Raw genomic sequence first — 22,642 nt, 5'->3', positions numbered from 1 at the left:
GGGGGGGGGGGCAAGATGGCGGCGGCGGCGGTGGCGACGGCGCGCGCTCCCGCCGCGCCGCTGCTGGAGGCACTGAGCGCGCTTCCGCCGTCCCGGCGCGCGCTCCCGGGGCTGGTGCGGGGGCTGCGGGACAGCGCGGGCACGCAGGTGCGGAAAACGAGGGGGGAGGTGGCGGGACCGGGACATCCCCCAACCCCCGGCACCGGGAACGGGACCCCTTTTCCCAGGCCCCGCCCCCTTTCCCGGACCCCGCCCCCTTTCCCAGGCCCCGCCCCCTTCACATGGTCTCATCCTCTGGCTACCCCCCCGGCCTCGCCCTCCCTCCCTCCCGTTAGGCCCCATGTGACCTCTGACCCCCCTCATCTGACCCCTGACCCCCACTAACCTGTCCCATGTGACTTCCACCCCCGTGTGACCCCGGGACCTTGTGTGACCCCTGACCCCTCCCCCCCCCGACCCCTAATCCCCACCGTACCCTGTCCTTGGTGACTCCTCAACCCCCCCCATGACCCCTGGGGACCCCTCGTGACCCCTGACCCCCTCATGACCCTGACCCCGTGACCCCAGAGCGCCCAGGCCATTGGCGGCCTCGTCGGTGTCACCAGTGCCCGCCTTGGCTCCATGAAGACCCGGTGAGTGACGACTGCTCCAGCCAATTGGGATGCACGGTGCCTTGACTACCTTGTTCCTCATTGGCTGCTGTTCTGGGGGTGGGGCAAAAAGTGAGGGGTGAGCCAATGAGAACATGCTAGCCTGTGCAGGGGGCGGGGCTTGCACATTAACCAATGGCAACATGCTTCCAAATTGGAGCCGTGTTGCCATTGGCTGTGGGGGAAGCATAAACCAATCAAAAGAGGTTTTGTCTTTGGCGCAGCAGGGCTGCATGGGTAGGTAGCCAATCAGAGGGAGGAGGGGCTGCATATGCCACACCCACATGATCCCATTTCTTATTGGTGGTTTTGTTAAGGATGAGGGTACACTGCCAATCCTCAGCTACTTCAGTGCCGTGCCCCTGGGCGGTTCTCTCCTATTGGCCGAGCAGATCAGTCAATCAGTCTTTTCCCTATGCCACACCCACAGTCTTTTGGCTTGTATTGGCTTCTCTGATATGTGGTGGGCGGGACTAGCTGGGACACCAGCCAATGAACAGAGACTGCCTACCCGGGTGGGTGGGGCCATGCAGGCAGGCAGCTAATGAGGCCTTGTGAGTGCACCACGCCCTTACTGCTCCCCCTCCCATTGGCTCCCTGACACGAGGAGTGGGTGGGATTTGGTGGCGCAGCAGCCAATCAGGAGTGAGATCCTCCCTGGGGTGTGGCGAGCGGGGCTGGGCGCAGAGGGCGGGCCCTGATTGCGGCGGCCAATGGCGTTGCAGGTTCGAGGGGCTGTGCCTGCTGTCGCTGCTGGTGAGCGAGAGCCCCACGGAGCCCTTCCAGCAGCACTGCCTGGGCTGGCTGCGGGGGCTGCAGCACCTCCTCCAGGTCCGGGGGGGTCCCATGGGGCTGGAGAGCACCTCTGGGATCCGGGGGAGGCCGGGGGGATCTGCCGGGGGCTGGGGTGGCCCCAGGGGCGCCCCAGGGGGCCGGGGAGGTCCCTGGGGAGGGTCTCTATGGGGCTGAGGGAGTCTCCAAGGGGCTGGGGGCGTCCCCGTGGGGCTGTAGAGCACCTTTGGGGTTCTGGGGAGGCTGGGGGGGGTTCTGCAGAGGGCTGGGGGGTCCCCAAGGGCACTCCAGGGGGTGGGGGCAGCATTGCCTGGGGTGGCTGTGGAGGCTGCAGCACCTCCGGCAGCTGGGGGGACTGGGGGTGGGGGGTGAATTGTGAGGGTCCCTATGGAGGGTCCCAGAGGGCTGAGGGGGGTCTAGGTATGTCCTTGGGGGGTCCTAAGGGACCGGGGGGTTCCCTGAGGGGGGGACCTGGGGGGCAGCACAGCCTGGGCTGGAGCAGGGTGGGGGCGGGGGGTGACTGGGCGCACTGGGAGGGCGTTGGGGGCTGTGTAGGTGGCCGTGGCGAAGAGGGGCCATGCTGACCTCCCCTGTCCCTATCCCCCCCACCTTCAGTCGCAGGACCCGGCCCCCACCATGGCACTGGGGGTGGCCGTGCTCCATGACCTCCTGCTCTTCTCCTCCCAACTGCCCGAGCTGGCGCGGGACATTGGCACCAACCACATCCCGGGGCTGCTCACCTCCCTGCTGGCCCTCAAACCCGAGGTGAGGGCGCTGGGGGGGGGCAGGGGGGACATGCAGGGTGGCTGGGGACGATCCCTTAAGGGCTGGGAGGGGGTCCGGGGGTGCTTGGGCAGGCTGGGGAGGGTCACGCAGGGGCTGGGTGGGTCACAGGGGGTCCAGTGGGGCTGTGGGGGCCAGAAGAGGGTTACAGAGGGGCTGGGGGTGTCACAGGGGGATCATGGGGGTCTTGGGAGAGTTACAGAGGGGCTGAGGGGGGCTCTTGGGGGGCTTATGGGGGGCTGAGGAGTGTCATAGAGGGGCTGGGGTTCTGAGGGGGCACTTGGGAGTCTTAGGCAGTGCATCGGGGGCTGGGGAGGGTCATAGAGGGGCTAAAGGAGAACAGCGTCCTCTGGGGGTGTCGCAGGGGGCACAGTCAGGGGTCACAGGCGTGGGGGGGCTCCAGTGGCAGATGGGGGGCTCGGAGGTGACACAGGAGGCTGGGGGGCACACGCGGGGGGTTGGGGGGCATGTAGATGGTTGTGGGGGGGCAGTGGTGACACAAGGGTTTGGGGGGGGTTCAAGGAGTTTGGGGGGGCTCGGGGGGACACAGGGGACTCGGGGGGTGGCACAGGGGGGTCTGTGCCTGCCCCACTGACCCCTCCCTGGCAGTGTGAGGTCTCCACGCTGGAGGGCATCAAGTCCTGCATGACCTTCTACCCCCGCGCCTGTGGCTCCATGCGGGTGAGCGTTCTCCCTGGGGATCTGGGGGGTGAACTGTGCCGTGCCCCCACTGCAGGAGGCCATGGCGGTGGCGGTGGGGCTCATTCTTTTTGTGTGTCCCCCCCTTGTCACACCTTGTCCCCCGCAGGGAAAATTGGCGGCGTATTTCCTCTCCCGCATCGACTCTGAGTCCCCGCAGCTACAGCAGGTAAAGGGGGGAGCCCGGGGAGGGGGGAAGTGTCCCGAAAATGTTCATGGCAGGTTGAAGGTGTGGGGCTGTTGTGGGGGGCGGTTGAGGGAGCTCTGGGGGGGTGCAGGGTATGTCCTGGGGACTGTGGAGGGCAGTTGGAACCCCCAGGAGAGGGTATGAGAATGTTTGGGGGGAGACTTAGGAAAGGTAGGGGCACCTTGAGAGGGTCCTGAGGAGGATGGGGGGGGCATAGAGAAGCCAGAAGAGTCCTGGGGGGCCTGGGGGGGGGCTGGGATGGCCCTGGGGGGGCTGGGACACCTGTTGGGGGGGAGCAGGGCAGCCCTAGGAGGGGCTCTGGGGGTCCCTGTGGTGCGGGAACATTCCTCGGAGGGACTGTGGGGACCTGGGGTAGTTCTCGAGGGGTCTGGGGCAGCCCTGGGGGGCCCTGGGGTGGGGATGGCAGGGGTCCTGATGGCTGTCTGCCCCCCCCAAGCTGGCCTGCGAGTGCTACGCGCTGCTGCCAGCGCTGGGCCGGGGTTTTTCGCAGGGACTGCGGCACACGGAGTGCTGGAACCAGGAGGTGCAGGGGCTGCTGGCTACCCTGCACGGGCTGCTTGGGGCACTCTTCGAGGGCAGCGAGAGTGGTGGGTGGGGGACGCCGCACCCGCGGGACCCCAGGGGGAGGCATGGGGGGTGGAGAGACCCTCGGGGGGCTGGAGATACCCTCAAAGGTGGTTTTGAGGGGCTGCGGGTGCACGCGGGGACCCTTGGGGTGGCTGTGAAGGGCTCTGGGGCACGGAGAGGCTCTCGGGTGTGTGTTGGGGGGCTCTGGGGGCACAGAGGCACCCTGAGGGGGGTTTGAGGGGCTGGGGGGGCACAGAGGAATCCTCGGGGGGGGGTTGGGGTCACAGAGGGACCCTCAGAGGAGGTTTGGGGGGCTCTGGGGCACAGAGAGACTCTCGGGGCTCGTTTGGGGGATACCGATGGGGTCAGAGGAGGCCTGAGGGGTGTTTTGGGGGGGTCTCTGGAGGCCTGGGTGTCTCCCGGGGGTGCCTGGGCACTAACGCTGCCTCCCTCTCCCCCCCAGACCCACTACCCTACGAGGGGCCGGGGGTGGAGCTGCTGCTGCCGCCCCCCCAGGACGGGGACACCGGCTTCGTCCTCACCCTGCACAACCGCTTCTCGGGGCTGGCCCGAGTGCTCCAGCTCCTGCTCAGGTACCGACCCGCCCCCCCAGATTTCTGCCAGCCCCCCAGCTGTGTCCCCTGACCCCCCATTTTTACTCGGCAGCAAAGACTTTGTGGCCCCTGTCACTGTCCCCGTCCAGGATATTTTGGACCTCGTCTGCCGTGCCCTGAACATCACCAGCAAGAACATTGTGAGTGCTGGGGGGGGGGGGGAACAGTCCCCGACCCCCCCACTGGGGCAGCTGAGCCCCCGGCTGCGTCCTTGGGGGTCTGGGGGGGCACATTTGGGGGTGCAGAGGGGATCTCGACCCTGCCCTGTCTCCCCAGAACTGGTTTGGGGACGGTCCCCTGAAGATGCTGCTGCTGCCCTCAGTGCACCTGGAGATGCTGGAGGTGCTGTCCGCCCTCATCCTGGCGTGAGTCTGGGGGGGCACTGGGGGTGACTGGGGGGGGTGACTGGGGGTACTGGGGTTGTGCTGGAAGGGAACTGGGGGGGGTTTGAGGGTACTGGGGACACTTAAGGCTGTGCAGGGGGCGAATTGGGAGGGAACTGGGGGCTTCTGGGGGGACTGGAGACACTGGAGGTGGTTTAGGAGGGAACCAGTGTGAATGGGGAGGGAACTGGGGAACTCTGGGTGTACTGGAGGCACTGGAGTTGTGTGGGGCCAGGGAACTGGGGACACTGGGTTTGCGTTAAGAGAAAACTGGTGTGAACTGGGAGACAATTGGGAGTTTTGAGGGATAGTAGAGGCAGTGGAGGTATATTAGGGAAAAAAAAAAGGGAACTGGGAGGGAGCTGGGGGTTTTGGGGGTACTGGAGGCACTGGGGGGGAACTAGGGACATTAGTGGTGTATTGGGAGGAAATGGGTGTAAACTGGGAGAGAACTGGGTTTTTTGGGGTGTACTGGAAACATTGGAATTGTATTGAGAAGAAAGTGGGGCAAACTGGGAGGGAGGTGGGGGTTTTGGGGGGACTGGGGTCGCTGGGAGGGAGCTGGGGGTGCTTGGGGGACACTGGGGACAGCGGGGCTGTGCTGGGAGGGAAGGGTTGCGCTGGGGGGACGTGGGGTGCAGTGGGGGGGTCCGTGGCGCCGCCCTGACCCCCCCGCAGGTGTGGGGCGCGCCTGGTGCGCTGGGGCAGCGTCCTGGGCCGCCTCTTCCCGCAGGTGCTGAGTGCCTGGAGCGGGGCACGGGAGGCAGTGCTGCCGGGGCAGGAGAAGCCCTTCAGGTACTGGGGGGGCATTCCCTGGGGCAGGGGGCGCCCCGGGGGTCCCTGCTGGGACTTGGGGCGGTCCCTGCGTCTGTCCTTCATGTCCCAGAGCAGTGGGGGGGCACGGGGAGGGTGTGGGGGGGTCCCTGGGGAGGTGCGTGGGGAGGTTGGGGGTCCCTGGGGGGGGTCAGGAGAGTGTGGGGGGGTCCCCGGGGGTGGTGTACGGGGGTCCCTGCGGGGTGGGGCGGTCCCCGCGCCCCCCCGACACCCCCTTTCTGCCCCCCCAGCGCGGTGCGCACCCGCCTGTACCAGGTGCTGGAGCTGTGGGTGGAGGTGGCGGGGGCCGCCTCGGGGGTGCTGCAGGGCCCCGGCGCCCCGAGCGAGGTGCTGCTGGCCCACCTCCTCAGCGACATCACCCCCCCGGCCGAGGGCATCAAGGTGAGAGCTCCCCCCCCGTGCCCCACACCCCTTCCCCACCCCCCAGACCCCCCGTACCCCCTTTTCTCTCTCTCTTCCTGCAGCTGAAAGCAGAGCCCAAACCCAGCGCCCCGAAACGGCCCAAACTGGGGGACGGGGGGGACGCCCCTCCCCTGCACCGCAAGCTGGAGCCGGCAGCCAACAGCGACGTGTGCCGCGCTGCGCTGCGAGGTACCGGGGGGGTGTGCTGGGACCCCCCACAGGAGCAAACTGGGGGGCTGCACCTCTCCCTCGCCCTATTGCGACCCACTGTTGCTGGTGGGGGGGTCGGGGGAAAGGGAAGCCCCCCCTCAATCGCCCCATTGGGGCTCCGCAAGACCCCCATTGGTGTTTGGTGGGGGTAGAAGGGGGAAGGCCCCCCCCGCCCCGATCGCCCCATTACTGACCCCCGTGTCCCTCCCCCAGCGCTGCGGCGTGCCATCCTGACGGGGGGGCCGCTCATCAAGGAGGAGACGCACCGGGTAAGGGGGTGACGGCGGTGGGGGTGGGGGTGGGGTCTCCGTGGGGCTGAGGGGGAGCGCGCTGGGGGGGGTTGGGGGCAGGTGTGGGGCTGGGGTGGTTTTTGGAGGGTCTCCAGGGTTGGGGGGGCAACTGCTGGGTGAAGGCGGTGGTGGGTCTCGGGGTGAGCGGTGTTGGGAATGGGATCTGGGGGGGGCATGTTGTGGGGTTGGGGTGGGTGAGGGGGGATCACGGGGCTGTGATTTGGGGGGCAGGTGAGGGGGGGCTTACAGGGCTTGGGGACACACGCTGTGGCTCCCTACGGGGTTTGGGGGGTCTGCGTTTCCCCCCTGTGACACCCCCGCGTTCTCTCCCCAGCGGCTGCAGGAACTGGTGGTGCCGCTGCTGCTGCGGCTGCCACAGACCGAGGCCCCCCCAGCCGCCGCCGCCGGCCCCCCTGGCACCCCCTACGCCAGCCCTCCGTGCCGGGCCGCTCTCTACCAGCTCCTGCTGGCCCTGGTGCTGGCCCCCGCCCCCGCCGGGGCCCCCCCCCTGCACTGCGCCCTGCGAGCCTTCGGCCAGGGCCAGCGCGACCCGGCCCTCCAGGTGAGACGGGGACAACCCCCCAGAACCCCTCCCGTCCCACAGCTGGGATCCCCGCGACCCCCCGACCCTCCCCAGGCCCCCCCACCCCAGAAACGTGACCCCCAGGGGCCCCTGACCCTCCCCAAACCCCCCATTCCGGACCTCGGACTCCCTCGGGACTCCCTCACCCTCTTGGACCCCTCCATTTCACAGCTGCCCCCCCCCAGCCCTTAGCTGAACCCCACAGGGGTCACTTCCCCCCCGAGGAGCCCCTCACCCGCCCTGGGACTCATTTAGCCCCCCCGGGACCCCTTATTACCCCCTGCCTCTCCATTTCACATCCACGACCCCCCTGAGTACCCCTAAAAGCTCTCTGTTCTACAGTGGGTCCCCTCAGCGCCCCCCCTCACCACACAGCCCCACCCCCCCTCAGGGATCTGGGACCTGAGCGCTCCTCCACCCCCCCAGGGACCCCCAAAGACCCCCTATGTCCCATGGGACCCGCCCCGGCACCCCAATAACCCCCTTCCACACCCCCCCAGGTCTCCTCCGTCTGCACTGAAGCTCTGGTGGTGGCCAACGCTCTGGCCCGACCCTGGGTGCCCCCCCTGCACCCCACCGCCGTCCCGGCCCCCCCCCCGGACCCCCCCGCACCCCCTTTCCGCCCCTTGCCTCCCCCAGCTTTCCCAGGGGCTCCCCGAGCCGCCCCCGCCAACCCCTTGGGGCCCCCCCGTCTACCGCCGCTGGCGGAGGAGCCCCCCGGGGAAGCCCCCCCCGGGCAGCCCCCCGCCGCCCCTGGGGGGGGGGAAGAGGAGGGGGTCCCGGGGGGGGGTCGCCCCCGGCGCCCTGTTTTCGTGCACTACGACAAAGAGGAGCCCTCAGATGTGGAGATCTCTCTGGAGAGCGACTCGGATGACAGCGTGGTCATCGTCCCCAAGCGGGGGCCTCCCCCTTCGCCCCCTGCCCCGAAAAGTGGGGGGCCTCCCCCCCCTCCCCCTTCGCCCCCCTTAGCTCCTCCCGAGGAACCGGGGCCCCCGCCGCCACCTCCGCCGCCCCCCCCGCCGCCGCTGCCCCCCGTCCTCCCACCGGCCGCCCCCCCGGAGCCGACGGGGATCCCCGGGGAGCCCGATCCAGCCGTGATCAACATCAACAGCAGCGAGGAAGAGGAGGAGGAAGAGGAGGAAGAGGAAGAGGAAGAGGAAGAGGAGTTCGGGGAGGAAGAGTTCTTCGAGGAGGAGGAAGAGGAGGAGGAGGAGGAGGAAGAGTTCGACGAGGAGGAGGAGTTGGGCGAGGAGGAGTACGAGGAGGATGAAGAGGAGTACGAGGAGGAGGAAGGTCTCTCCGAGGAGGAAGAGGAGGAGGAAGAGGAGGAGGAAGGGGCCGCTGAGGGGGGGCAGCCCCTACCCGAGGAGCCCCCCCCACCCCCGGGGACCACCGGTGCACTGGTGATGGAGGTGGAGGAAGGCCACCCGCCCCCCCCTGCCGAGGGGGGGGAAGAGGAGGAAGAAGAGGAGGAAGAGGGGACCAAAGCCCCCCAGGAGGGGGGGGAGGAAGAGGGGGAGCCCCCCCTGGGCATCCCCGAGCCTCCACCCCCCCTCCTGGAGCCCCCCGAGGTGCCCCCCCCAGCCCTGGATGCTGCCCACCCCCCACCCGACCCCAACCCCCCGGAGGGGGCCGGCAGCCCCCCCCCCGCCCCCCCCCAGCTGCAGGAGGAGCCACTGCCCCCCCTGGACAAGGAGGAGGTACAGGGAAGCAAGTGGGGGGGGCGGGGCAGTTTGAGGACAACAGGGGGCAGTTTGGGGGTAAGATGGGGTAGGTTTTGGGTGCTGGGGGCAGTATGGGGTAAGGTGGGGCAATTTAGGGGTGTTTGGGGCAGTTTGGGATAAGAGGGGGCAGTTTTAGGGTGGCGGGGGCAGTATGGGGTAAGATGGGGTGGTTTTGGGGTGGGGTGGGATGGAGCAGTATGGGCTTATGGGTTTGGGGCTTATCCGCCCCAGGGGGCCCTTTTGATGTGCTGTGGGGGGCAATTTGGGGGTAAGATGGGGCAGTTTGGGGTAAGAAGGGGCAGTTTAAGGAGGTGGGAGGCAGTCTGGGGGCAGTTAGGCCCCCCCAGCACCCCCATGACACCCCCCGTCCCCCCCGCAGGAGATGGACGAGACGGCCACCATGCTGGCGGACTTCATCGACTGTCCCCCAGACGACGACAAGGCCCCCGAAACCGCCCCCTGACCCCCCCCAGGACCCTCCGGACCCCCCCCAACAACGAGACATGGAATAAACCACCCCCCACCCCCATCCGCCTCTGTGTGTTTTAATGGCGCTCCGGGAGTGTTGAACTACAGCTCCCAGCGTGCCCCGCGGCTCCCAGCGTGCCTCGTCGCGCCGCGAGTGACGCCATTTCCGGGCGCCGCCGCGGTGGTGGTCTGTCGCCGCGATGAAGCCGCCGCCACGGCCCCGCTTGGCCCCGGCGCGGTTCGTGACGGTGCCGGAGGCGGCGGAGGAGCCGGGGCGGGCGGGAGCGGCCTGGTCGGGGCGGGAGAAGCGGGCGCTGCTGGCGGCGCTGAGAGCTCAGGCCCACCTGGGCCGCCCCGACCTGCGGCCGCTGCGGGAGCGTCTGCCCCGGCGGAGCGAGGCCGAGGTGGGGGCGCCGGGGAAGGGCGTGTCCACGGGGGGACACGGGGTGTCCACGGACGCCTGGGTCGCTGGGGGAAGCCGACGTGGGGGTCCCCAGGCGCTTGCGGGGGGGCGACATGGGGGTCCCTGGGCATTGATATTGGGGGTCCTGGGATGCCTCGGTCGCTGGGGAGGGACATGGGGGTCCCCGGACGCCTGGATCCCCTGGGGGGGGCTCAACCCCTATTCCCCCCGGCAGCCCCTAACCCCCCACGCTCTCCCGCAGATCCTGGCGTTCCTGGCACGACTGCGGGGCCGGGCGGCGCGGGAGGCCGTCCGCACCCAGTACCGCCACTGCCTGGAGCAGCAGCGCCGCCGCCGCGACCACCTCCCGGCCCCCATCGAGGTGCGGGGGGGGGGTGTCCCTGCGAGGGGCAGGGGCGGGGGGGGCTGGTGGCCGGGAGCCGGTGTCACCCTCCCCCCTTCACCTTCCAGGTGTGGCTGGAGTTGGCCCAGACGCTGGCGGAGGGGCTGGAGGAGGCGACGGCGGCCGCGTTCTCCCAGGTGAGGGGGATTCTCGGCAGTTTTGTCGCGACAGCGGTGGGTGTCTGGGGGGAGGGTTATTGGGAGTGGTCAGGATGGATTTGCCGGCAGAGAGTGTGGTGATGGTTGCAGGTGGAGCAGAGGGTGGGATTTCAGCAGCAAAAACCGATTTACGAGGAATTGGCAAAATAATTAATCAGTGGCTCAATTAGAGATTTGAAAATGACGATACTGGCATGAACTGTCCAGGGGTGGTTCAAGAGATTCCGGGGGGTAGGTTTTGGGCAGGGGGGAGACAGAAGAGGGAGCCGCCTCCCCCAACGGCACCTCTCAGGGTACATCACCGCCCCCCTGTTGTCACCTCCAGGTCCTCACGGTGGCGGCCACAGAGCCACTGACCCTCCTCCGCTCTGTCCCCCCCACCGCGCCCCCCCGTCAGGGTGAGGAGGCACCAGGGGATCCCGCTACCCCACTGCAGCCCCCCGACCCCGCTGGGGGCTTCACCGTGGATTTCCAGAGGGTCTACGAGTACCTGGGGAGGCTCTGCCGGGGCGGGAGGGGCCCTGCGCCCCCCCCTGCCGGTGAGTGGGGGGCCCTGATGGTGAGGGCTGGTGGGAGGGGGGGAATCTGGGGCTCCCCAGTTGGGGGGGGGGTGTCTGGTGGCTCCCCTCTCTGGTTTAGGTGTCAGGGGGTGTGCCGATTGAAAAGGCACGGACTCCGATATGCAGGATCGAAATCAGCTTTATTAAGCAAGTGTGCTCTTTATATACTTTTCTACCAAGGCCGGTAATTTTCTACTTTACACCATGGCATACTCTAAAAATCTTGTTCCCACCAAGAAGGGAATCTCTCTTCCCTGTGAGCAGCACCTCCTTATCGAGGGAGGAGCTTCACAACTTCATCCTCTGCCACAACAGTGCTGCAGCTGCTCATTCCTCCCTATCAGTTCTACCAAACTTAACCTTTCTTTTGCCTCAGTCCCCACAATGGGGTGGTGTGGGGAGGGGGATGTGGGGGGAGAGCAGGGAGGGTCTGGGGGGTGTGGTGTTGTGTCAGTTCCTCACTGGGAGAGGTCTGTCCCAAACTGGAGGTGTCAGTCCCAAAGTTGGGGGGGGGGTGTCCCAAACTTTGGGGTGGTGTCTATCCGTCACTGGGAGGAGTTGTCCTACCCGGGGTGGGGGGGTCAGTCCCAAACTGGGGGGTCCCAGCTGGGGATGGTATCAGTGCTGTCCCCCCCGTTGTGGGTCTGGGTCCCCCCCAGAATGGCATGGGGCAGATGGGGGGTCCCTGACGCTGTGTCCCCCCCTCAGAGGCGGCAGTGCTGCTGGCCCTGCTGGGCTCCCTCCCCCAGGAGCTGGGTGCCCTCGACCGCACTGCCCTCGACAGCCACTTCCGGGGGTCCTACAGTGCCCTGACGGCCCCCCACCCCCCCGCCACGGCCCCCAGCACAGTCCCTTCTGACGGCTGGAGAGGGGTCGGCCTCTGTCCCCTCAACCTCTTCCTGGTCCCACTGCGGCTCCTGGCCCGAACGGGACCCTCAGGGTGAGCCGGGACCCCCCCCCGGGGACTGACACCCCCCCCGGGGAGTAACCCCTTCCTCCTCACCCCCCTCACTGTGGGGCTGGTGAATAAAATCTGTGATTTGCCCCAAATTGGGCGTTTTTGGAGTCATTCGGACAGTGGAATAAAGGGGGGGGGGGGATTGTAGTTTCTGGGGTTGCAGCGAGGAGCTCCCCCTGTCCCCTGGGCCTCCCCATCACCCCCGTGAGGCACTGGGGTGGACTGGGAGTCAATGGGATGGGATGGGAGGCACTGGGCAGGGGCTGGGATGGACTGGAAGCCACTGGGATGGAACTGGGAGGGACTGGGGAATCACTGGGATGGGTCTGGGGGGCGGTACTGTGCTCGGAGCTCCGCCCCGTGCGCATGCGCCGCTGCGCTCTGCCACAGCGCACGCGCCACCCATCCCGCGCATGCGCGGAGCCGCGGCGTACGGCGGCCGCGCAGGGACTGGCCGAGCCAAGATGGCGGCGGCGGCCGGCGCCTCTTCCTCCGCGACGGGAACCAACGGGGCCGGCGGGATGGAGGTGGACGCGGCAGGTACCGCCCGCGGGGTCGCCACGGTACACGGCACCGGCGCGACCGCCGCGGGACCGCCCCGACCGGCCGGTCGCTGCCCCGGACCCCGCAGCCTTCCGCCTGACCCCGCCCCCGGGCCTTTGCTCCGCCCCCAAGTCCCGGGGATCCGCTCCCGGGTCTTGGCCCCGCCCACAAACCCTGAGCACCCGCCCCCGAGGCTTTACCCTGGCCCAGTCCCGGGGGGCCGCCCCTTGGGCTTTGCCCCGCCCACAAACCCGGAGACCCGCCCCCGGGCCTTTGCCCCGCCCCAACCCCTGGGGACCCGCCCATGGCCCGTGACCACTCCTCAGCCCACTGCTCCGCCCCTGTTCCCCATGGCCCCGCCCACTCTCTCCCGGGCCCCGCCCCGCCGCACGCCCCGCCTCCCTCTGGCAGCCCGCTCACCGTCCCCCCCTTCCCCCCCCACAGCCGCCCCCTCGGTCATGGCCGGGGGGGTGACGGGCAGCGTCTCGGTGGCCCTACACCCCCTCGTCATCCTCAACATCTCCGACCACTGGATCCGCATGCGCTCGCAGGAGGGGCGACCCGGACAAGGTAACCCCGGGGTCCCCCACAGCCCCATGGGCCCCCCATGGCCCTTTTGGGGTCCATACCCCGACTCCCACCCCCCCAGGAGCCTTCCACAGCCCCCCAGGGCTCCCCACAGCCCCATGGGCCCCCCATGGCCCTTTTGGGGTCCATACCCCGACTCCCACCCCCCCAGGAGCCTTCCACAGCACCCCAGGGCTCCCCAAGCCCCCCCTCAGAGTACCCCACAGTCCCCCCTGGTGTCCCCCATGGGCCCCCCCATGGCCCTTTTGGGGTCCATACCCCGACTCCCACCCCCCCAGGAGCCTTCCACAGCCCCCCAGGGCTCCCCAAGCCCCCCCTCAGAGTACCCCACAGTCCCCCCTGGTGTCCCCCATGGGCCCCCCCATGGCCCTTTTGGGGTCCATACCCCGACTCCCACCCCCCAGGAGCCTTCCATAGCCCCCCTCAGAGTACCCCCCAGCCCCCCTGTGCCCCCCACAACACCCAGTTGGCTGCTGGGGCTGGTTTTGCCTCCCCCCGCCCAGCACAAAGCTGAATCCGTCACGGTGCTGTGTTGGGGTGGTTGGTGACATCCACCCCCCCCCCCGCCCCGCCCCCTTGCACCCCCCCCTTTGCCCCCCCCGGCAGTGATCGGGGCCCTCATCGGGCGCCAGGAGGGCCGTAACATCGAGGTGATGAATTCCTTCGAGCTGCTCTCGCACGTGGTGGACGGACACGTCCTCATCGATAAGGAGTACTACTACACCAAAGAGGAGCAGTGTGAGGGGGGGGCTGGGGGGGTCCTGGGCTGTCTGGGGGGGTCCTGAGCAGCCCCAGGGTGTCCTAGGTGGGCCCTGGGTTGCCTTGAGGGGTCCTGGGTTGCCCTGGGCGGGTAAAAGGGTTTTGGGGTGCTCTGGGGGGGGTGGTGGAGGTGGGGGGGGGTGTCCATGGCTGCCCTGAGGGGTCCTGGGCTGGCTGGGGGGTCCTGAGCTACCCCAGGGGGGGTCCTGTGGAGGCTGAGGGGGTCCTGGGGGTTTCCTTGGCTGCTCTGGGGGGGGTGGGGTGGTCCTGGGGGCCTTTGGGCTGCCGGAGGGGGGGTGGGGGGTGTGCAGTGGGGGCTTCGGGGGGGGGCTCCTGGGGGTGAGGGGTGCCGGGGCCTGGGGGGGAAAGGGGTCTCTTTGCTGCCCCCAGTGCCCCCCCCACTGCTCCCAGATTGGGGGTGGGGTGTGGTGATGGGTGTCCCAGTACCCCCCGCAGCCCCACTCAGCTCCCCCCATCCCTCCCCAGTCAAACAAGTGTTCAAGGAACTGGAGTTCCTGGGCTGGTACACCACCGGGGGCCCCCCTGACCCCTCTGACATCCACGTCCACAAGCAGGTGAGTGGGGGGGGTTCGGGGGGGGGCAGGGCTGTGCACCCCATCCTGACACCCCCCCGAAATGCTCCAGGTGTGTGAGATCATCGAGAGCCCCCTCTTCCTCAAATTGAACCCCATGACGAAGCACACAGACGTGAGTTTGGGGGTGGGGGTCCCGGCATATGAGGGGGGGCCAGGACCCCCCAGCGTGGGTCTGGACCCCCCCAAATACATTTTTCTCTCTCTTCTTCCTCTTCCCAGTTGCCTGTCAGCGTTTTTGAATCCGTCATTGACATCATCAATGGGGAGGTACATCAGTGCTGGGGGGGGAATGGGGCTGGGGAGGGAAAATGGGGCTGGGGGGGCTCCTGGCACCACGGTGGGGGCTGGGGGGGGGTCTGGGAGGCTCCCGGGGTGCCATGAACGGGATGTCGCTGGGGGCGGTGGTGTGTTTTTTGAGGCCGTTGGGATTCTGGGGGTGCAGGGAGGGTCGGGGGGGGCTGTGGTGACCCTCCCCCATCATCCCCATCACCACCCCGGTCTGTGTCCCGTGTCCCCCCCAGGCCACCATGCTGTTTGCCGAGCTGACATACACACTGGCCACCGAGGAGGCCGAGCGCATTGGCGTGGACCACGTGGCCCGAATGACGGCAACCGGCAGCGGGGAGAACTCCACAGGTTGGGGACGGGGAGGGGGGAGAGGGACAGGGTGGGGGCGGGAGGGCGCAACAAAGGCGGATGTCCCGGGGACGGGGGAGGGAGAGGGGGACACCACACTGGAGAAGGGTCACGGGGACAGGTCTTGGGCTGCCCGGAGGCACTGGAGCTGCCTGGGGAGGGCAGGGGGGGACAGGGGACATGGGGACACACACGTGGCCTTGTCCCCCGCAGTGGCCGAGCACCTCATCGCCCAGCACAGCGCCATCAAGATGCTGCACAGCCGCGTCAAACTCATCCTGGAGTACGTGAGGGCCTCCGAGGCTGGTGAGTGGGTGACAGGGCTGTCCCCAGCAGCCAGAGGGGGTGACAGGGCTGTCCCCAGCAGCCAGAGGGGGTGACAGGGCTGTCCCCAGCGCCCCTGGGCTTTCCCCGCTGTCCTGGAGCGGGGCTGGGCAGGTTTGTACCCTGGGGGTGTCCCCAAGGGAGAAGGGCTGTCCCCACAGGGCGGGGGGGGTCCCCGAGGGCGCAGGGCTGTCCCCAGGGGTCCGCGCTGTCCCCCGGGTCCCTGCGGCTGACGGTCCCCACAGGTGAGGTGCCGTTCAACCACGAGATCCTGCGCGAAGCCTACGCTCTGTGCCACTGCCTCCCCGTCCTCAGCACCGACAAGTTCAAGACTGACTTCTACGACGTGAGTGATGCCGCCGGGTCCCTCGGGGGGGTCCCCAGGGAGCTGCTGGGGGGCACACCAGGTCCCCCTATCCCTTGTGGGGCACATGATGTGGCAGAGCAGTGTCCCCCGGGCCACGGGCAGTTGGTGGCCCCTGTGCTGCCGCAGCTGTGGGGGGGGTGTTGGAGCCGGGGGGGGGGGTAGATGAATTTGGGGGGGCCCAGGAGTGCCGTAACCCCCCCATGCCGCCCCCTCCCCAGCAATGCAACGACGTAGGGCTGATGGCGTACCTGGGAACCATCACCAAAACCTGCAACACCATGAACCAGTTCGTCAACAAGTTCAACATCCTCTACGACCGGCAGGGCATCGGCCGCCGTATGCGGGGGCTCTTCTTCTAGCAGGGGACACACAGGCACTGGGGACCCCCCAGCCACGCCCTGAGCCCCCCAACACGACCCTCGAGGCTGTCGTCCTCCCCCCATGCTGGGCACCTCCTTCCCAAATAAATCAGCTCCGGGATGTGAACGGTTTGATGTCCTGGGAGAGGTGGGGCCAGGGTGGTCCGGGGGGATAACGTGGTGCTCGGGGGGGGTCATGTGGCCGGGGGGGGGCGGGTAAGGCCGTCCCAGGGAGGGAGATAACAGTCCTGGCGGGACAGGGTGGCTCTGTGGGTGGCTCATGTGGTCCCAGCCGGGGCAGAATGCCCCTGGGCAGGAGAGAAGAGGTTGGTGGCGCTGCCAAAAAACAGTAAGAAACCCCTTTTTATTGTTAAAAAAAGCACTTAACGAGAAGGTGTAAGGAGTGGGGCTGGGGCAGGTGACGGCTACGGGACATGTCCCCATGTCTGTGAGGGTGACAGGGGCTGCGGCCCCATGGGGGGGAGCTGGGTGGGCCCCCCCCTCAGACGAAGGTGATGCGGGTGCGCGCGGCGTTGACGTGCAGCACGTCCAACTCCTCGTACTCGTGCAGCGCGGCCTGGACCTGCGCGGGGGTGAAGCCTTTGGCCACGCAGCGCTGAAGGGCTTCGGCGTAGGGGACGGCGGGGCGGCCGCCCGCCAGCTCCCGCACCGCTGCAAAGATTGCGTCGGACGGGCGCTGCACCCTGGGGACAGGGGGACAGGACACATACGGGGGTCAGCAGGACACCGGCGATGCCACCTCCTCCCCAGCCACGCTGGGACGTGGGGATGGGGTGACCCTGGCACTGCTGCCTCCTCCCAGGTCACCCCCTTCCCCGGCAAACTGGGGCGTGGGGAGGTGGCATTGTCCCCCCCTCGTGTCCCCCACTCACCGGCTCTGCTGTCCCTTGTCCCCCAGCAGTGAGTCCTTCGACATCTCCATGAGCCTCATGGCTTCGTTCACATCCTCCTTCTCCACCACGTCCACCAGCCGCAGACGCGCCTGCGGGCACAGGGGGCACTCAGCAGCCATGGCACCCCCCACCCCTCTCCCTCTGCCACCACCCGGGGACCCCTCAGTGCCCCTCCCTGCCTAGGGCTGTCCCCGAGACTGCTGGAACCCCCCCAGAAGCGCTTCTATTGTCCCGGGGGGGCTGCAAGCCAGACCCAGGGGACAAGGTGGGGCACAGGGGGAGAAGGCTGTGCTCCAGGAAGGGACAGAGGACACCAGGGGACAGGAGGGGGACACCGTCCCCATGATGGCCATGCCCTGGAGGTGCCTCACTGCCCCCCCCCCCCCCCCCCCCCTGCACAAGCCCCTTTGGGGTCCCAGGGGCTTGTGGAGGACATGGGGGTGATGGGGACATGGCGCAGGGGGACGGGGATACTGTCCCAGCCCAAGCCGCCCCTCCTGGGTCCGGTCTGGCTCCATCTGGCACTGCTTTAGCTCATCTTCTCCTGCCCACTCGGGTCCCTCCGGCTGCCACCGAGGGTCCCACGTGCCACACGTCCCCATCCCCCTCGGGGCTCACCAGGGCGGTGGCCAGGCGGAGGATGCCCAGCAAGGTGCGGGCTGAGGTGTAGGTGGTGTCCTTGCTGGCCCAGGCCTCCTTCCGCATCTCCACGTACGCGGCCGTGATGTAGTCAGCCAAAGCCTCTGGCACCACCGGCTGCTTCCGCTTGCACATGGCGATGTAGCGCCTGGGGGGCGGGCAGGGTGAGGGGACGGCGGGGTCGGGGGCAGTGGGGACAGCGGGGTCTCGCGGCCTTCTCTCACCTCATGAGCTTCATGTCGAGCTGCTGGAAGGAGCAGGGGGGCTGGCGGCTGTGCTGGTGCACGTAGGTGATATGCTGGGCCAAGCTGTGGGGCACAGAGGGGTTGGCAGTGGGGCCGGGGGTGCTCCGCACCTTCCAGCCCCGCCCCACGGCTCCCATGGGGGTCCCACTCCCCCTTCAGCCCCACGGCTCTCATGGGGGACCCACGTGCTCCCCAGCCCCACAGCTCTCATGAGGGTCCCACACTCCCTCCAGCCCAGCCCCTCACAAGCCCCATGGACCCCCCCGACCCACACCCCTCACCCCACCCCTCCCAGCACCTGACCCCACACCCCAGGATCCCCCCCCAAGTTCCGCCGTCCCCGCTGCTCCCCCCTCGCCCCACGGCTCACCGCAGGTCATTGTCACGGTCGGGGCGGTCCTGGATGAGCCAGAGGAGGTCGAAGCGGGAGAGGAGGGCAGCTGGCAGCTGGATGTTGTGCTCCAGGCTACGCTTGGGGTTGTAGCGGCCATAAGCCGGGTTGGCAGCAGCCAGGATGGCGCAGCGGGCGTTGAGGGTGGCCAGGACGCCCGCCTTGGCGATGGAGATGCTCTGCTGCTCCATCACCTCGTGGATGGCCGTGCGGTCGGCCTCCAGCATCTTGTCAAACTCGTCGATGCAGCAGACCCCCCGGTCGGCCAACACCAACGCTCCCCCTTCCAACGCCAGCTCCCCCGTCAGGGGGTCCCGCAGCACCGCCGCCGTCAGCCCCACGCCCGAGGAGCCCCGGCCCGTCGTGTACTGGCCTGGGAGGGGCAGAGGGGAGGGGGATTGGGAGGGGATACGGGGGGGGCGCAGGCACCCTCCGCCCCCCAACAGGAGCCCGGTACTCACTGCGGGGCGCCAAGCGGTCGATGTAGGAGAGGAGCTGCGACTTGGCTACACCGGGGTCACCCATGAGGCAGATGTTGATGTTTCCTGGGGAGTAAAATGATGGGGTTTAGAGTCCGGGGGGGAAGGTAGGTGTAAGCCTTCTCCTTCTGCCCCACTTTGCCATACTCCCACCCCCAAATCCCACAGCTGCCAATTCCCTCCACGCAACTCCATCCCCCAAACCTGCCTGCGTGAAGCGGGACGCCCTGATCCCAACCCCTCCAGACCCCTAAAATGTTCCCGCACAACCAGGAGGGGACACGCACCCCTGGCAAAGGACCCCCCCAAAAAAAGCACCGTGGCGCAGCCTCACCCCGAATCTTCATGCCGTGGGGGTTGCGGTCCACGCCGCCTACCAGCAGTAGCAGCAGCGCTTTCTTCACGTCCTCGTGGCCGTAGATCTCAGGGGCGATGGAGGCGGCCAGCTTGTCGTAGAAGTCCTCCTCTGCCAAGGCAGCAAGGGAAGCCGTGGGGCGGCCGCCTGCTGCGCCACAGGGCGGCCCCCGACCCCTCTGGCTGCCCCCAACAGCCTCACCTGTGATCTGCCGCAGTTCCTCCTCGCTCAGCTCCCCGGCGCCCGCCTCGTCCTCCTCGCTCTTGTTCATCTTCACGATACAGTGGGCCTCCAGGTAGGTCTCGGAGAGCAAACCCTGGGTGGGGGAGAGGGGGCGGTGGGTGGGCGGGTTGGTGTGGGGCAGCCGCGGGTCCCCAGTGGCCACCGCAGGGCTTACCTGGGCCATCTGTCGGAATCCGGACTTCAGCAGGGGCAGGAAGACGCCGGTGATGCTGACGTGGTCCCCGGGCTGCGCCAGGCGCGTGTTCTCCCCGTGCACAGCCACGCTGATGGAGCGGGGAAGGTGGCCCACTGGCACCTGGTCAGTCTGCGGGGGGACGCAAAAAGGGGGTTGGGGACAACGTGGTGGTGGGGGGGGGGGGCTCCGTCCCTGTCCCTGTCCCGCCAGCACTTGGACAGGACAGAGCCACACGGATGTGTCACCTCCGGTGGTGACACCACTGACCCAGAGGTGGGCGGTGTTGGCCGGAGGACTGTCCCCCTCCACCCCACCTCGGGGCAGGGGAGAGATTGGGGACCATTTTGGAACGCCCCAGCCCGAGCTGCTGAAGCCACCGCCACCCCTGACACCCCAGGGGAGGTGACAGCGCGAGCGGTGCCACCTCCCTGACGTGGCCAGTGTCCCCAGGGGAGAGCAAGGATGGGGAGGAGGACCCTCCTGTTGCAGCTGGGGCTCACGGGGACACCCCAAGGTCCCGGGGGTGGGGGGTCCTGTCCGCCGCCCCCCCCCAGCTCACATGCTCCTGCATCTTCAGCTCCTGGAACTTAACAAACTTGGAACCGCGGCTCTGCAGGTAGAGCCGCCCCCCCGAGCGGTTGGTCTGGCACTCGCGGCTGGGGCACATCAGCAGTGGCATGAAGGTGGGCGACTGGATCTGGGGGGGGAAACAAGGGCGTCTGGGGGGGCTGGGGGACAGCCAGAACCCCCTTCCCCCTACTCCCCGGGGCTCTTTCTGCTGCGTTTTACCGGCTGGTAGGTCTCGGCCCCGCACTGGTCGCAGCTGTAGGTGGCCACCACCATCATGGGCTTGACCTCAGTGACACGGGTGACAATGCCGCGGACGGTCACCAGCTTCCCGATGCAGTCGGCTCTGACGTCGCGCACCACGCGGGCTTTAGCGGAGGAGGGGGCCTTGAAATACAGCTCGCTGGGGACACGGGGAGGGGACATAAAGGGATAGGGTTAGCTGGGGACAACCGGGAGGAGGGGGGGGAGAAGGGGGATTTGGGGACGGTACGGGGTCCCAGGGACAGGGGGGACGTGGCAGGACACGGTGTGTGTCCCCATCGCACTCACAAGCGCCGCAGCAGCTCAGGGGGGTACTGGTTTTGGGGGTTACGGGAGTCCCCCCCCTCCCGGCCACGCTGCTCCAGCAACAGCCGGTGCTCGATGTAGACGTCCAACACGTCCTTGCGGGTCACCTGCGGGGTGGAGAGACGCAAGTTGTTTGGCTTAGATTAGCTTTAATTGGGATAAATTACTTGGGGCTATGATACGGTGTGAATATTCCGATTCTATAACACAAAGAGCACTTTCTGCGGGTAAAAAGCGCACCTGATTCGCACTTCACGTGACCTGGGCAGAGAAACACCAAGTCTGGGTATTATTTAGCAGAAATTAAGCGTATTCCTAAAAATATTTCCATTAATATAGAGGCGAAAGGTGCTACAGGTTTAAGAAAACACGAAATATCTTAATTTCTACAGCCGAACGCTGGGGAAAAAACCCTCATTGCTGTATATGCTGTGACGGCTTTGAAAAACATTTTTAGCGGCTTTTTCTTGGACTTTTGGCTGGGATGGGAAGTTAAAACGGGACACCAGTGGGCCCGTCGGAATCTGTACGGATGGGAAAACTGCAAAACCTCAAGAATAACAGCAAAAAATCTGGGTTGAGTCATTCCCTTGAAGGAAAAAGGCACTCGCGGAACGTAACTTTGGGGCGTCATGCGCACATTCCGGGTCCAATGGGGTTTACGGGATTAATTCTACCGAAGGGAATGCAGTGATAACCGCACGGAAATGACAAATAGGATTCGCCGCTGCCTTCGCGCCGCGGCGGTGAGTTTCCCCCGTGGGCGGCACGGCACTGCGCCCCGTCTCCGAGCACCACGCCAACACCACGGGGATGGGTGGTTTGGGGAGTGTTTCCCCTCAGGACTTTTTGGGTCCCCACGCTCTGCCGGAAGCGTAAAGCAGAGGAAAAGGGGGTGAAATCGCCCCTCCCCTTCCCCCCACTGCGGTGACAGGGAATCGGCGGGACTGGAGCGGAGGGGGGGCGCTGAGGCGGCGCGTGGAGACCCCGCCAGAGCAGAAACTGGGCTCAAACTGGGGCGAGGGGTAGAGACGGGGTGGGATCTTTGCCCGAGGTCCCGCTGCAGGGGCGCCCACCCACTGCGCCCCCCACTTAAACCACTTCTTTTTATAAAAAAATAACTTGGGGGTCCAGGGGTGAGTCGGGGGGGCCTGGCTCACGGAGGGATCCCCTGCCGCAAAGGGTAACCAGCGACGGCCTGGGACAGGGTGTAACCAACAGGAACCCCAGTGCGGGGACATCGTGGTGGGGGAGGTGTGGGGGGGGTGCGTCACAGGGGGTGTCCCCCCCCACCTCGCGCTCCTTGTAGAGCGGCAGCAGCTCGTGGATGGCGTCGGCGAAGAGGCGGCCGTAGCGTTTGGCATTCTCGCAGGCGGCCTCGGCCAACTCGGGGTCGTCCTCCGCCACGTCGTCCAGTGCCACGTACAGTGCCACACGCTCCCGGTGCGCCAGCGCTGTCTGGGGGGGGGCGAGGGAGGCGGTGAGTGTGGGGACCCCGGTACTGGGGGGGACGGGGCAGGGAGGGGTCCGGCGGGGGAGGTGGGTGACAGGGGGCGACCCCTGGCTGCTGTGGCACTGAGGGGGGAGGCTGATGTGATGGGGGGGTCCTGCCAGCAGCGGTGGGGGGGACGCACGGGGGATGGGGGGGGGGCACGGGGGATAGGGAGGAGAGGGGGAGCCTCATCGTCATTACGGGGGGGACCCACAGGGGACGGGGACCGGGGGGATGGGAGCCACCGGTACGGGGTGGGGGGGGGTGATGGACAGACGGGAAGAGGAGGGGGACCCTGCCGGTACGGGGAGGGGGTGGGAGCCACCGGAGGGGGGGTGACACGGGATAGGGGAACCCCACGGGTGCGGGGGGGAACCCGGCTGGAGGGGATGGGGGCGTGGGCGACGGATCCCACCGGCACCGGGGGGGGAACACGGGAGAGGGTCCCGCTCTCACCAGCTGCTCCCGGTACGGGAACTCTTTGCCGCCGTCGGGGCCATCGCGGTAGAATTCCTGCAGGAACCGCTTCGCCTTCTCTGGAGGGAACGGAGGCGGGTCTCGGTCCCGGTCCCGGTCCCGGTCCCGATGTCCCGGTCCCGGTCCCCCAACCGCGGTCGCAGCCCTCCCCCGCGAAGGTCTCCCCCCGGGTCCCTCCGTACCTTTCTCAGCGGCGTAGTCGCGCGGCGCCATGGCAGGATCAGTCCTGAGTCG

The 22,642-nt window shown here is 67.7% G+C and overlaps 4 protein-coding genes across 5 annotated transcripts; 3 read left to right on the top strand and 1 right to left on the bottom strand.

Annotated features, from left to right (window-relative positions):
- Nucleotides 1-24: 24 nt before the first annotated feature.
- Nucleotides 25-9,256, top strand: LOC309684757 (proline-, glutamic acid- and leucine-rich protein 1-like). 2 transcript variants are annotated; one of them, XM_082500624.1, is made up of 17 exons: nucleotides 25-147; nucleotides 568-632; nucleotides 1,376-1,481; nucleotides 2,058-2,207; nucleotides 2,835-2,906; nucleotides 3,034-3,093; nucleotides 3,569-3,719; nucleotides 4,163-4,292; nucleotides 4,366-4,453; nucleotides 4,590-4,678; nucleotides 5,375-5,491; nucleotides 5,761-5,911; nucleotides 5,995-6,121; nucleotides 6,356-6,411; nucleotides 6,767-6,994; nucleotides 7,516-8,715; nucleotides 9,119-9,256. In XM_082500624.1, exons 2-17 carry the CDS (start codon nucleotides 622-624, stop codon nucleotides 9,200-9,202), a joined length of 2,820 nt encoding a protein of 939 aa, XP_082356750.1. In that variant the 5' UTR covers nucleotides 25-147; nucleotides 568-621; the 3' UTR covers nucleotides 9,203-9,256. The 2 variants fall into 2 exon arrangements, with proteins under 2 accessions (XP_082356750.1, XP_082356751.1); XM_082500625.1 differs by lacking the exon at nucleotides 1,376-1,481.
- A 133-nt stretch (nucleotides 9,257-9,389) lies between these two features.
- LOC309684762 (snRNA-activating protein complex subunit 2-like) lies at nucleotides 9,390-11,689 on the top strand. The gene is made up of 5 exons (XM_082500631.1): nucleotides 9,390-9,611; nucleotides 9,873-9,992; nucleotides 10,082-10,150; nucleotides 10,497-10,710; nucleotides 11,440-11,689. The coding sequence occupies exons 1-5, from the start codon at nucleotides 9,408-9,410 to the stop codon at nucleotides 11,673-11,675; spliced, it is 843 nt and encodes a 280-aa protein (XP_082356757.1). The 5' UTR covers nucleotides 9,390-9,407; the 3' UTR covers nucleotides 11,676-11,689.
- A 242-nt stretch (nucleotides 11,690-11,931) lies between these two features.
- On the top strand, nucleotides 11,932-15,980 carry LOC309684761 (COP9 signalosome complex subunit 6-like; the record flags this gene model as incomplete). Its single annotated transcript, XM_082500630.1, has 10 exons — nucleotides 11,932-12,229; nucleotides 12,677-12,802; nucleotides 13,427-13,558; nucleotides 14,066-14,154; nucleotides 14,225-14,287; nucleotides 14,395-14,442; nucleotides 14,697-14,811; nucleotides 15,025-15,117; nucleotides 15,381-15,481; nucleotides 15,721-15,980. 10 exons carry the CDS (start codon nucleotides 11,932-11,934, stop codon nucleotides 15,859-15,861), a joined length of 1,206 nt encoding a protein of 401 aa, XP_082356756.1. The 3' UTR covers nucleotides 15,862-15,980.
- Nucleotides 15,981-16,226: 246 nt separating this feature from the next.
- Nucleotides 16,227-22,621, bottom strand: LOC309684758 (DNA replication licensing factor MCM7-like; the record flags this gene model as incomplete). The annotated part of the gene is made up of 15 exons (XM_082500626.1): nucleotides 16,227-16,565; nucleotides 16,755-16,864; nucleotides 17,394-17,562; nucleotides 17,639-17,722; nucleotides 18,030-18,423; nucleotides 18,512-18,595; nucleotides 18,864-18,995; nucleotides 19,086-19,200; nucleotides 19,282-19,431; nucleotides 19,862-19,999; nucleotides 20,092-20,272; nucleotides 20,422-20,546; nucleotides 21,733-21,897; nucleotides 22,388-22,467; nucleotides 22,591-22,621. 15 exons carry the CDS (start codon nucleotides 22,619-22,621, stop codon nucleotides 16,364-16,366), a joined length of 2,160 nt encoding a protein of 719 aa, XP_082356752.1. The 3' UTR covers nucleotides 16,227-16,363.
- Nucleotides 22,622-22,642: the final 21 nt, after the last annotated feature.

Source organism: Vanellus vanellus (assembly GCF_965231255.1).
Source record: "Vanellus vanellus genome assembly, contig: HAP1_SCAFFOLD_829, whole genome shotgun sequence".
In the NCBI taxonomy this organism is placed as follows: Eukaryota; Metazoa; Chordata; class Aves; order Charadriiformes; family Charadriidae; genus Vanellus; species Vanellus vanellus.
This window is presented reverse-complemented; position numbering and strand designations above follow the sequence as displayed.

Bases quoted from the DNA above. Each gene is read 5' to 3' on its own strand.
- LOC309684757 (XM_082500624.1), top strand. The intron at 5,912-5,994 runs GTGAGAGCTCCC...CTCTTCCTGCAG, and splicing joins CCCCGGCCGAGGGCATCAAG to CTGAAAGCAGAGCCCAAACC. The intron at 6,995-7,515 runs GTGAGACGGGGA...ACACCCCCCCAG, and splicing joins AGCGCGACCCGGCCCTCCAG to GTCTCCTCCGTCTGCACTGA.
- LOC309684762 (XM_082500631.1), top strand. From the start codon at position 9,408: ATGAAGCCGCCGCCACGGCCCCGCTTGGCCCCGGCGCGGTTCGTGACG. The intron at 9,612-9,872 runs GTGGGGGCGCCG...GCTCTCCCGCAG, and splicing joins CCCGGCGGAGCGAGGCCGAG to ATCCTGGCGTTCCTGGCACG. The intron at 9,993-10,081 runs GTGCGGGGGGGG...TTCACCTTCCAG, and splicing joins ACCTCCCGGCCCCCATCGAG to GTGTGGCTGGAGTTGGCCCA.